The sequence below is a fragment of the Homarus americanus genome, unplaced genomic scaffold (assembly GCF_018991925.1).
Source record: "Homarus americanus isolate GMGI-L3 unplaced genomic scaffold, GMGI_Hamer_2.0 scaffold41643, whole genome shotgun sequence".
In the NCBI taxonomy this organism is placed as follows: domain Eukaryota; kingdom Metazoa; phylum Arthropoda; class Malacostraca; order Decapoda; family Nephropidae; genus Homarus; species Homarus americanus.
The window spans coordinates 432,576-446,355 of record NW_024719383.1 but is presented as its reverse complement, the minus strand read 5'-3'; the positions used below and the strand labels follow the sequence as shown (position 1 = coordinate 446,355).

At 39.9% G+C, this 13,780-nt stretch overlaps 1 protein-coding gene across 4 annotated transcripts in view; it reads left to right on the top strand.

Moving 5' to 3' along the window:
• LOC121860057 overlaps nt 1-8,731 on the top strand; it is a 73,916-nt gene extending 65,185 nt beyond the window's left edge. The window contains exons 10-18 of one of the 4 annotated variants that reach the window (XM_042357071.1): nt 112-267; nt 436-555; nt 878-1,014; nt 1,152-1,292; nt 3,286-3,526; nt 3,735-3,846; nt 4,086-4,196; nt 7,548-7,572; nt 7,700-8,731. In XM_042357071.1, coding sequence (XP_042213005.1) covers nt 112-267; nt 436-555; nt 878-1,014; nt 1,152-1,292; nt 3,286-3,526; nt 3,735-3,846; nt 4,086-4,196; nt 7,548-7,572; nt 7,700-7,769 — 1,113 coding nt within the window. In that variant the 3' untranslated portion in view covers nt 7,770-8,731. The remainder of the gene's footprint in view (nt 1-111; nt 268-435; nt 556-877; nt 1,015-1,151; nt 1,293-3,285; nt 3,527-3,734; nt 3,847-4,085; nt 4,197-7,547; nt 7,573-7,699) is intronic. The other 3 variants (XM_042357072.1, XM_042357070.1, XM_042357073.1) reach the window with 3 other exon arrangements.
• The last annotated feature ends 5,049 nt before the right edge of the window (nt 8,732-13,780 follow it).

Below are 13,780 nucleotides of genomic sequence, written 5' to 3'. Positions count from 1 at the left end.
ATTGCAGGGTAATTTTTTTATTACAACATTGTTGAAATATCAGGGGGTTTAAAGGAAATTCTAAAAGTTAAAAAATGATTTGTATAGTACAGTAGACTGTTTATTTTCCAGGTGAAATGCAACATCTGCAAAGCTTACCCAATCGTGGGCCTGAGATATCGTTGTCTCAAGTGCCTGAGTTTTGACATGTGCCAACGGTGCTTCTTTGACGGTCGAAGTGGCAAAAGCCATAAAATTACGCATCCCATGCACGAGTATTGTACAGCTGTGAGTATTCTACTCTTCATACCGAACTAATGTAATTTGTTTGTGAAATACCGGTATAAAAATTACTAAGGAAAAATATTTGTATAAAAGATGAATTTGGTTTACAAATGACTTTCAATATCACTGTTTAAAACATAACTTAACAAATTATCTTTTAATCATTTCCAGACAACTGCTGGTGAAGATGTAAAAGATTTTACTAAGGCCCTCAAGAATAAATTCAAATCAAAACGATCTCTTCAGAAGCATACAAAGAAGGGCTACCTACCAGTTCAGACTGTATTGGAGGTAAGAAGACTATACTGTATTGTGTTGTTTCAGTGTTCATTTTATAGATATGAGCCTTTATATTTTTGCAAGTTCTGATTGTAAGTACAGTACAGTACTACCGGAGTGTTGAACATAATTTAATTACCTTATAATATCGCAAAGATTATTTTTAAATTTGTTGCATGACATTCATAATCAACTTTGGAAAGATGGTATAACTGTACTGTATTGATGCTCGTAATGTACAGTATATTTGTACATTAAATAGCTTGTAATGTTTCATCATTGTCATTCATGGTAGATAATTACTATTGTAATTAATACTTTTATATTTGTGTAGGGTGATCCTTTAGAGTCACCTTCACCATCCCCACAGCACAATGTCACCAGTCAAGATATGCACTCGCGTTTAGAGCTGTACGCTTCTCGGCTGGCCGAGGTCGAACTGAGAACAAACTCCAATTCTACACCCGACAGGTGTGGACTTGGCGTTTGAAGTTCTTATGAAAAAATGTATATTACTGTATTAAGTGAAATAGTAATACTGTACTGTATACAAAATTGTTGAGAAATAATTGTCCGCCAAACTGAAAAACTTGCACTTATTTTTATAGTGAGGATGAGCATGGGTTGATTGCACAGTACTGTCAGTCACTTAGCTCTTCTGATGCCCCACTGCCAGTGCCACGATCCCCATTGCAAATAATGGCTGCAGTCGATGCCGAACAAAAGGACGAATTGGAGCAAATGATCAGGTTGGTCATATGTTTAGTATTTTTTAAATGTAATGGTGCAAAAATAAAAGAACCAATAATTAAATTTGAATTTTAGTATATACTGTATAGGTATAGTGCACTTTGCTTTGATAATTTAATTGGTCGTCACTAAATTTAACGGACCGGTAAAACGGCGCACGCAGTCAGGACGGCCGAATAGCCCCGCGCGTAGCCGTCTCGGCTGCGTCGACTACCGGGTCATTCAACCGGTAATGGCTTATTAGCCACAGCCTCAATTTAAAACCTTAAGAAAGTATTGAATCTTCTCAAGGGAAGACTTATAAGGGATACAAATCAATTTAAACTTGTCCTTTCATACTAGCATACAGTACTTTCATTCCATCCATTAGCAGGATATACAGAAATATTCAGCAAATTAATGTAATTATGTAGGCATGTTATAAACATCTTTAGAATATCCAATTATATCGTATAATTTTTATCTTTCCATATTCTGTACAGGTATCCTCTGTTAACATAACATTTGCACAACACAATTTCGTATTTACACAAAGCCAATTGGGGAATACTCCTCACAAAACACAATGTTTTCCAGTTGAACACAATCGATAAATGAATGCGTCCTAGATTCCACGTGACAATGCAGTACTCGGTTCTGTCCCATCCACCTCATACGCATGTCACATTGACTTTATATACTTTGCTGTTTTTTCATGATTTACCAGTTGCACCCTTTACAATCTTGAGTCAAAGTGAGTTTTGAGTGACGAGTGCTTCCGTGACGAAAAAATCAAAGGAAATCTATTATATTAGGGGTGAAAATGAAATTGAACTGGTGAAGAATGAGAGCAGTTTTAGAAGGCACCTGTTTGCATTCTGACTGCCAAAAGATTATCAATAGCAGAGAGCCACACATTTCACCAAAATGCCATCATTCACATACACAGTTAATCTCTATGCAACCATTTTTTTTTAAGAATGAAATGTGTACCAAACAGTTTATATAAAAATAAACACCACCAGAGGACAGACTGGCAAACTTATGCTTGAATCTTGGTGCTCACTTTAAATCTGAAACCGGGCAAATTCTTGAGCATTATGGACTTTCAATTTTGGATTGTTGAGATTTGACTTAATTACATTAATAATTATATTATTTACCTTAAGCATCATCATCCTCCTCTTCATTAATGTGTGGGTTTGCATTGATTATCTGATGGCAGATGTTGGGTAAAACCAGAACAATAAACCCAGGGCACCAGCCCAGAAAATGCAGCAAAGACCGGTCACAGTTCTGGTAACCCGGCTGCCATCAGGCACGTTCAAGCAAAGTTTTATGGGGCGGATGCCCTTCCTAACGCCAACCCACTAGGTGGGAACAGCCGCTCGCAAGGGAACGTGGTAATTCCCCGAGGTAATCAAAGACCGCCCGTCTACAGGAAATAATTACGGAAAGTATTCACCCCGTGGGCATTTTTACATTACTCTTTTAATATTACAGACTTATCATTCTCACTACTAACCCCTGATTGACTTTACAAATACATTCCCATCCTTCACGTGTACATACAGTTCAGGTACAGTATATTGCCGTACTGTACTCGGTGCACAATATTTGTTTCGTCTTTTCCTATGGGTTTATTACTAACACTACATTACACAATTTCTCTTGGCACAATAATTTGCAAGATATTACAGTATGTTAACAGAGGAATAAACTGTATATATTTTTGTAGTTTTTGGAATACCAAACCATAAAGACGTATGTGATTTACAAACACAGATTCCTCATTTTGAGAATTAGTACAGTATGTACTTTACCTCCAAAGTAACATTTTTATTTCATAGGAACAGGCGAGTAAAATAATAATAATTTCATACAGCCACAATTTAATGCCAAAGAGTACAGTGTTTGAAGAGAGAACGTAGAATAATCGGGTCGGATCGGTGGAGAAAAGGTGTGATGGTTTAATGCAGTGTCAATTTTTCTAAACCCTTTCATTATAAACAGGGCACTCGAGGAAGAGAATAGCGTGCTTCAGGCAGAATACGATCGCCTCAAATCTCAGCAACCAGTGGGATCTCCTCCCGACGACGGTCTAGGCGGGCAGCGTTCGGAAGCAGAAATGCTGGCAGAGGCAAAGCTTCTCCGTCAGCACAAGGGACGCCTCGAGGCTCGAATGGGCATCTTGGAAGAGCACAACAGGCAGCTCGAGGCTCAACTCCATCGACTGCGGCAACTATTAGGAGAGGTGAGACTAATGCACGAAAACGCATTTGACGTAATAATTTTTAAAACCGAGACTCGTCTCGTACCGCAGGCCGCTGAAGACGGTCGAGTCGTCGGTTACTCCGTGTGGATAGTAAACCGGTCTTGAAGTTTTGGAAAATTTTCTTGCATAAAGAAATACATATACTGTTTAGTACAAATAAAAGAATTGAAAGATGCAATATTTTCAGCCCGGTGGCATGAGTTCACCCAACAAGTCGGGGACTCTGCAGACCAAGTCGGTCACCGCTAGTCAGTTGGCCATGGATTCTCCCGCTAAAGTCAACGGACACTCAAACCAAGGTAAGAATCGCTTACATTTATTAGTCGGAAATAAGATTTATGGGAAACCGAGTTTCTTTTTTTTCTGTAGAGTTAATTGATTTTTCTTAAATACAGTACAAAGGATCAGAAAAGTGTTTGTAAATATTGTATGGAGGGTGTCTGTTTTGTCTCTACATAGTGATGTATCCTTATAAAAATATGACAGTGCATCGTACTAACCCGGTGTTGGAATTTCTTTATCTGATGCGTTGGCACAGTGGGTGCCAGCAGTGCTTACGATGGGTTAGAGCAAATGAGCGAGTATGTGCGACCGCCACCACCTCCTATGGGAAGTGTGGCCCATGTGGGGAACCTCTTCTCACGTGCAGGTACAATTGGCACCACTGCATGATCGGAATTGACTCTGAGAATGAACTTTCAAATAATTTGTTGTTTTTCTGTTGATTAGTGTACGACGCTTAAGTGTTTTATCTACTACGAACCCTTTACAATCCCAGGTAAGACGAGGGAGATTGTGAAGATGCACAGTAGTGGGGGATTGATTAATTGACCATGTATTATTAATGCACTGACATTGCCTGGATTGAAATGCATTGAAATATAATGTTGTAGGTGTAGCTTTTTTTTGTTTGTAAGAATCTAGTAAGTACAAATTATTTAATTACCTGTATTGTCATAAATTGAGTGCTTGATAAACACTTGTCAAGTGAGCATGAAATGTATGTTAAGAATTTGTAGACAATAACATGCATGATGATATGATTAATTGTAGTGTTTTGTTATGCAAAAAATTTAATTGTAACAAATCATTGCACGGACCCTTATTTTATTTTGTGCTAGATAAATGAGAATGAGGTGATCTCTGGACATTTTCACAAAATAGAGTAAATATGGATGAAATTATAAAGATTTAGTAGTAGACTAAATTCGGTGTCCCAAAAATAATTTTTATTTTGTATTTTTAGTATTTGGCATTATCAGAAGAGCCATAATGCGTACGTAACCGCCAAATTAACAAATACGGCGACGTCCCCGAAGCACGGAATACACTTAATCGGCGACGCGTTCTTCCAAACGGCAGATTCCCGGGCATCGATGCATCGAATTTCTCGTCCAGCGGAATTCATCCACTCGCCGGGAAAGGTTTGCGAGATTCTAAACTACACGTCTCGTACCGAGACACGCTCTCCCGTCGCATTTAGGCTGCAGTCACGAGCGAAAATGTTTACGGCTAGCATAAAAGTGTACAATATTTCAACGCGACACTACGCCGACTCGAGGCTTTTTCGAAAAAACATTAGAAACGTTCGTACTGGAGTTTATAAAATCATTCTAATTCAGTTAGAAAGGCATTTTTTTTACTAAAATATTATTGAATACTTTATCTATAACTTTGTTCAAAAAATCTATACAGTACACGTATATACAAAAAATCCGCGATACGGGCCACGAAACGGAGAGATTTTGGGGGCGCTTGGCACGAAGGGAGCAGCGACGACCGACCGTGGGATTTTGCACCCCCGTACTGGGGAAAGTTTTCCGAGAGTAAAAAGTACACATCTCGAACGGACAGAGAGCTGTACAGTGACCCCTCGTTTAACGAACGCCTCGGTTAACGAAATTTCGGTTAACGAACTGCCTTCCATAAGGATCTTCAATTCGGTTAACGAACAAAAATTCGGTTAACGAATTTCTTACGAACCGAGCTCAAAATGTTTTCGCTTGCACTCACCGGGCAACCAGCTTTAGTATCAGTCCGCCAATACATTAATCGGTTCTAGGGCTTAAATTCCTTACTATTTTAGTAAATATCAAGAAGTTTATACTATTCAATAATTTTAAAAGTTTAATATTAACTTTTTTAGTCATTTTAACAATTATTGAACATAATTGAAGGTAAAGAAACTAGTTTCTGGCATGCCATCCAGCCTGTTAACACACCAGACAGGCATTAGTCTCTCTCTGTTTTCAGTGGAGGTAACATCTTGCTTGAGACTCTTCTCAACTAAACGCTTTTTTTCTGTGTTTCCAAGCAAATTATTGGTAATTTTGAAATTTATTTTGCATATTGACAATATATAATGCAGTGCAGTGTTAATTTAAAGAAAATAATCTTGAAATACACCAAGAGAACTAAAATTTTATGGATGAAATGGTGCCATGGGGTGACTTCTCTTCCACCCCAAAGCCTTTTCTTCTTCCTTCTCCTCCACCCCCATTCTAATTCCCATCATCATCATCATCCAGGAGCCTTCTACATACACACCTCAAAATAAGTGAACTTTTCTACCATTTTTGTTGAATTTAGGAAATTTTCGGTGAGCTGGAACCAATTACCCAAAAACCCATTGAAACAATGGTTTCGGTTAACGAACGACCTTCTGGAATGGATTGAGTTCGTTAACCGAGGGGTCACTGTATTTATTTACACAAACACTGTTGTATACGTACAATATAATGTAAATAAACAAAATAATGTCGGTACTGTACATTACTACGGAAAGTCCCCGACTTACGAACGAATGCCGATAGGAACTGGGTTATACTTGAAATTTACAGTATTTCATTTACTCGACGACTTATTTTTACTTTCATTTACCGTATTTTGTTATTCTATTTCTTCTTTTGTCTAAAATTAAGTGATTTTAGATGTACAGTATATAAAGACTTGGGCTATAATATAGTGAGATTTTAAACGTTGTTTTGTAAGTACGGTACGCACACGGCACGCGTACCCGACTTGCGAACGTCCTCGGGAACGGATCCCGTTCGTAACCCGGGGACCCCCCCGTACCGTACTCGCCAGCAGATGCTGCCGTCTTGAGGTTGCGATGCAGGCAGGCCAAATGGTAATATGATGATACAGGATGGCCTACCTGTGTCCTCTACCATCTACTGTAGCAGGATGGAATGTACACACCTATACACTAGCCTACAGTAAGCAACACTGTCCACTCTAGCAAATGTACACAACTGTAATCACTTTTTATGTCTTAACGCTGTATTTTGGGCCGAGTGTTTCCCGGTACAGTAATGTACAGTACTGCACAACGCCAATTTGCGCAAACTCGACGAGGGAAAGACCTCGCACAACGGCAGCACAAACTAAGCGCGCGAGCCCACGGCCTACGTTACCCAAGCAACCGGCCCACCCACACACCCTCGACGCAAGGAACGCGCGGACGCGTCGGAGCACGGCACAATCTCCGATAACTCCCCGAAAATTATTTGCTTCCACGCTGGGAACGGAGAGATTTTCTCCGAATTTTTCCGAGAAACGCGAGCGATTTCGACCTCGGAAACCGGTTTCGCGCCCATAACGGAGAGAGTTATCCCGGAAGGTTCAACATTCATTCCAGCTATCGGAGAGTTCTGCGGACCGGAGATTCCAGCCAACCGGAAGATTACCCCGGCATTTACAGCGACGGAATAGAAAGACCGTGTTGTCCGGTTGATGGGGAGAGGTCTTTTTTATATTGAGAGGAATATCAGAAAAGGCAATTTTTTCTCAGTGCCAAGCATTAAATCTAAAAAAATTAAGATAGTACATTAACTTTAAAGTACTACATTGTAAAAACAAATGAAGTTAATTGTGATTTAAGACAGTAAAATTGATTTTGAAGTTATTTATAGAAGTGTAGCCTCATGAATGACAGATAAAAAAAATGAAAAGTAAAATTAAGAATTAAATCTATATATTTTTTTCTTTAAACATGCAGCCCCATACAGTAGAGGCTCGGGATGGTGAGTTCTCTCGTTCTAAGAGTGTGTTGCACGTGTACTAACAGTGGGTATATAACTTGATCATAATGATTAGCATGCATTTCTCTCAATATTGGGTGTAATTTAATTTTCAAAAATATTGTTACAGGCGACCTGGGGAAGGCAGTTGGCACTCTGGTGGCCACAATGACCCACGAGGGGGAGAGCGACTCGCCTAGCGATGAGGACGACGAGGATTCCGACGCTTCTCGTACCGGGGAGTCCAAGGCTGTGTAACTACCGACGTTTGGCCGAAGCTGTGGGCCGCAGGCGGGGGAAGAAACGGCCAAGACGAAAATGGGAAATTTTTTTACTCTGGCAATTCTAATATATGTAATGTTAATTCTAGGAAGCGAGGACGTGCTAATTTATGTTTCGTCCTGCGTTACATCCATATCAGTTTTTATACGCTCCTGATAGATTATTCTGTACATCATCCTTTGGAAGAAAGAAAAATTAGCACGTCTCTCGCTCAAATCGACCGTGCACTATTCGGGTAAGGAGAAACGAACGGGACGTCACATCTCGGGACCGCCGACGAACCGCTCCGCGTCAACGTAGCGGCGAACGTCCGAATCAAAAACGGGATTCGGTTTCAAGTTGTGTGGTTAGACAAATTTGTATAGATGATGTATCATAAAACTTCTTTTTCAGCTTGCATATAAAATGAGCATAAGCGTTGTAGTCATGTGTCAATGGTGCAAAATGAAAAACCCTAAATGTGATAAGTACCCCAATTAAAGTTAAAAGTGTCATTCAATGAAGCCAATTACTTGTTTTCATTTAGTTTCTTCTTTTAGTGAAGGGCCGTCACAATCTACCAATGTTAAATCAGCCTTCGAATGCTGACTCAAGTGACCATATGTGTACATATCATAGATATATCAAAGTCAGAATGCTATAGATCTAGATTTTATGAACCTGTTTTCCAGTTGTTATGCTTGTTATTAATTACATTGATGCCTTATTCTCTGTACTTGTGGCTGAGACACTTCTTAGCTACATTACTTTATGTTGCAATCAATTGAGTTTTTAATTTAGTTTTGAAGTGGATAAATCATGGTCAGGTTGTTTGCTCCTTAATCAATTCTTAATATTTGACTATTGCTTAGAATTAACAAATAAAAGCGGCTATGATGTTCCCGCGTGTTTAATTGACCTCCGCGTGCGAACCGAGGTAAAGACAATTGCACGTGACATTAGTTATCGTGTTCATACCTCTACACTCCATCATCAACTTGCACACCTCGCCCTCAACTTCCACACCCTACCCTCAGCTTCCACCTCCAAACCACACCCAACGGTCAGATTTAGAGCCGCGAGCCCGCGTCCAGAGCGCCTAAGAGACGAAAGTCCGTGGCAATCTCTGCCACTGCGCGAGAGAGGCGAGTGCCGACGGATAGGTCGGCACCGACCTTTGGAACCCTGCCCCGTGGGGCTTATTTACATTATTATGATGATGTGGGAAAATCTTTAAGAATGTTAGTATGTAGCATCAAAGTGTTATGCATACAAAATGTCCCACACTCAAACTCTACCTCCACCCTCAACATCCACTCCACCTCTGCACCCAGCCAGCCAGCCACTCCCACCCTCTACATGCACACCCTACCTCAACCCATAACTCCACTTGCCATCCTGAACCTACACTTCACCTCTACACACCATCCTCAACCCTTAACCCCAGCAGCAACAAAAGCAACATCACCAGCAGCACCAACATCACCACCAGCAGCAGCAGCAGCATCATCATCATCACCACAGCACCAACATCACCAGCAGCACCAACACCAGCACAAGAATCAGTCCTGAACAATCTTTAAATCTGTAATCTAATAAGTGTTGAGTGCTGGTGTTTGTAGCCTCCAAGCACACATTGTGGGCTCCTGTGATTAATGTTACTGTAAACAAGAAAGAATAAGTTTTAATTTCTTTTTAACCCTTATTTTTTCGCCCCCCTAGGACCCGTTGTGGGTCAACTACCCGTGCCCGGGTGGGCTATTCCCCGTAAGAAAAAATTAACAAATCAAAGAATAACTAATATCTTATAAGCATGCCACTGGGTTGGTCTTGCAGGCTTTATTTGTTATGCAGAGTGACTGCCTTCATAGTCACTACTAGCTATAAGCTACCCATTTACACATTGGATAGGTAGATAGATTGAAAATGTAAGATAGACAGGCTGTCAAGTCTGACCAGCATAATACTGTATGTCAAATCTTAAAAATTATCATAGTGATATTTATATGAAGATCATTCACATACCTATAGTAGATGATCTGTCCTTCATAAAACAGTACTACACTGTACTGTCATTTTCATTGGTTACATATATATTAAAGACTGGCAGTTGGTTTGTAATGTGTACAGGAGGCCCATTTGAAGTAAGAACAGCTTCAACTGCCTAGTTTGTAATTATAGATGGGCAAGGAATGATTTAATAGAAGTTCATAAGCAGTTAATAAGGACATTTCATAGTTAAGCATTCATTTCTGGAGCTAGGTGATAGCCACTCCACTATAATTTATGACTCAAAGAAGCCAAAAGTACTGGATATTTCCAGGGTAAACGTGTTTGTAGCGAGTTGTGATCTGTGATTAACCTGCCAGAGAATGTAGTAATAGCACCGAGGGCGAGCTCGTAAGACCAGCAGACTCGACCAAGGCACATTGTAGATGTCGTACAGTACATGCTCAGTGGCTATCCGTACTTGCCAAGTGTGTAACAAATACCCAACCACCCATCTGGCTAGAGCTGACCAGTGGCGAAGAGTAAATAGAAAGATAGTGTAGAGTACGTATGTTAGATACACAGCGTACACTACAGTATAGTTAATACGGTTCCTCTTAACTAACGTTAGAATTATTTATATCCGGTAACTCTATTTCGAGACGACACCCAAAACAGCCGAATAGCCACTCCTCCACCTCCTCCAGTAACACCAACTCCTATACTAATACCTCCTACTATCTTAATACCTCTTACTATACTAATACCTCCTACTATACTACACCCCCTCCTATACTACACCTCCTCCTATACTAACACCTCCTCCTATACTAACACCCCCTCCTCTTCTAACACCTTCTCCTATACTAACAACTCTCTCTCTTTAACACCAACACCACCTCTTCTACTAACACCTCCTCCTCCACTAATACTACCTCCTGCAGCAAATGTTCCTCATGCACTAAGACCTGCTGTTCCATACCTAACTTCTCTTACACGTCTCCTCCACCAACCGTTCCCGAACCTCCCCCCTCTTACTCCTCCTCCAGCATTATGTGAGGATTTGATGTGCAACAATATAAAATGTTGGATTGAAGAATATAGTACAGTATACGTATTTGTGACGGTGTTTTGTGTCGAGTGTATTTAATATATACACTTGACACACCTCTTTGTTAGTTGATAGGCACATCTGTACCTCCTATACCCATTAAAACTGCTTTACCCTCCCTATACCCCTTAACGGGGGGCGCCGGCGGAGCGGTACCGCTCTTGCCTCGCAAACAAGACGTCGCCGGTTCGATTCCCAGGCCAGCGGAAGTTGTTTGGACACTCTTCCTAGTCCCCCTTGGTCTCTGTTCACCTAGCAGCAAAGTAGGTACCTGCTATAAATCGAAAGTTGCGAATTTGTATTCAGGGACAAGTTGTTGGAGCTTCCAATAATTTGCTTAAACATAAACCATTGACTCTTCAGGCTTCTACGCCCTTAACTCATGAGACATAAGGCAAGCATGAACTTAGCATGCTTCCCTGTTGGGCGCTGTAAACGCTTCTGCGCTTCACCTTACACAAGGATGTAGGGGGGTGCCCAATAAAAAAATAAAAAAAATAAATTATATATATATATATAATATATATATATATATATATATATATATATATATATATATATAGTGTTACCTGGTATATCCCGGCTGTATCTTTTATCCCTTTGTGTAGGGACCTACTGAGGGTACTGAGGTATATTACTGTAGAGAGATATATCTCGTGGAGTGACGAATATTAGTAAAGGGTTAAACAAGAACATAGTATTTGTATAACTCCTTTCATCGTGTATAGTTACGTAAAAATGAAAATAAAAAGCAATTATAAAAAGGTACAGTAATGGTGGTGGGGAGTTTATTACTGTCGTGGTAGTACTGCAATGAGTATAGTAGTAGTAGTAGTGGTGGTAAGAGTACTAGCAGTGGAGGAGGGTGCTGTAGTGGTACAGTTGTATTAGGGTAATAAGATATGTAGTAATAGAAATAATGCAGTACAGTACCAAGATTAGCAGTTAAACCCTGTGAATCTTACCACCCAAGACGAGTGAACTTTTCCGTGTTGGCTAATGGAGCTCAAATATCTGCAGTATAAGTGGACTGTTCTATAAATGCTACCGCTTACAGATTCAGGAGTTACCAGTACAGGCACCAAGTGGTTGGGGAACGTGTAGGTGTGCGGCAGACATATCTCAGTGGCCAGACAAGGGGAACTGCTGACCTCTCCCGTGAATATTTACTTTGTTGAATTGAGGTTTGGTTTTAATATATGCATTTTATGAACCAAGTCGCATCGAGTCTTGACTCTCGAATGAAGAAGACATCATTTGTAATTTAACAAAGTATTCACACCAAGGGCGTCTAGTCAAGTCATGAATACAGTCCGCCCCCATTTTTTCGTCAATTATTGCGAATCCATTGAGCTGTATCTGAATATTTTTCCTAAATCATAATTTGTCAAGGTTAACCTTCAAGTGTTGCCTAGTTCAACAGTAGGTTTCAACTCTAATACAGAGCTTACCTTAAAAATATGGCTATTCTTTCAACTCCAATAGCATGTTTAATGTCTTTTTTTCAGATAATGACATTTTAACCATTTTCATCTAGTTTACCATTGTCGTTATGAAGAAACTAGTAGAATATGCCTGGGTGATTCAGCAAGTCCCTAAACATGACAAGGCACTAAACTGGTTTAGAGTTTATGCACCCAAACCCGGTTCGACATCCTCCTACGCCACTGAATTCACAATTGCTTTATAGGCCGTTAGAGAAGGTTTATACCGCTTGTTATCTGCCAGGATACCGACAAAAGTGACTCGACTTCTGTGAACGGAATCTAGTCAAATGATTACTTGTTTGGTTACACTTTTGTTGGGGTGAACGTAGCCTACCTTAATCCACAATCAATTTACATGACATATCTATTTCTTGGTTATAAAAATATTGTGTTTTCAATTATTATAACTAAATCCCAGCAGAGAATGGCATAGGTGGGTGGGAAGAGCATACTATCCTGTCCTTATGAGGTTATAGTTTGATTGTTAAAGAATTTCGTAAGTTAATACTTAATATTGGTTGGGCTAGAGGATTGGGAGTTTTCTCCCAGCGTAATTAATGATTTAGCGAGGGAACTACTGAATAGTTAGCTTCGACATAAACCTTAAAGAAAATCGATAGGGTTAAAGGATGCTTAACATAAATAACCTGGTACACTACTCATGTCATTAAAGAGAGATACGTTAGGTTAAGGTCTATAACATCGTTACGACACTACTAAATACTTAAGCCGTGATCGGTTGAATCCACAAAATTACCTGTTGTAGGGTGGGAAGAAAATCAGCCATGTTATGTTTACAATTTAGTTTTTTAAACAAAATCAAACATCCTTAAAAGTTCCGACTCGTACAAAATATTAATTTAATGTTTCCCGAATTTTATCACACTTTCAACAAGGTTCGTCCTTCGCCGTACACTGGATGAAGGTAGATGGTTTAATGGGTTCAGACTAGATCTGGTTTTGACCAAAAACCAGACTTCATCCAACCGTTTAGACATTGCTAGTAGTTACCACATAGATCTCAATTGTAGGTAGATCACAAGTGTCTGAAATAAGCAGAATGTTAAAGTCACAACAACAAACGAAAATCCCAAATAACAAATATATAACAAATTTGTATCAAAATAAATATAATAAATTAACAACACTTACCTTTAACTATATAAATCAAGAATTAATAACAGCATTTGAAGAAAAAAAGACAAGTATATCCTTGGGTTACGGAGCTCTGTTCTAACGGTGGTAACGATCAGCACTGACCTTGTGGCACAGCCCTCGGAGTATTTAAAGACGAGCGTTGGGTGGGGGAGGTGGGGGGGTGGGGGGGGGTGGGGGGGCTTGGTTTTAGGCTAACCACCGAATT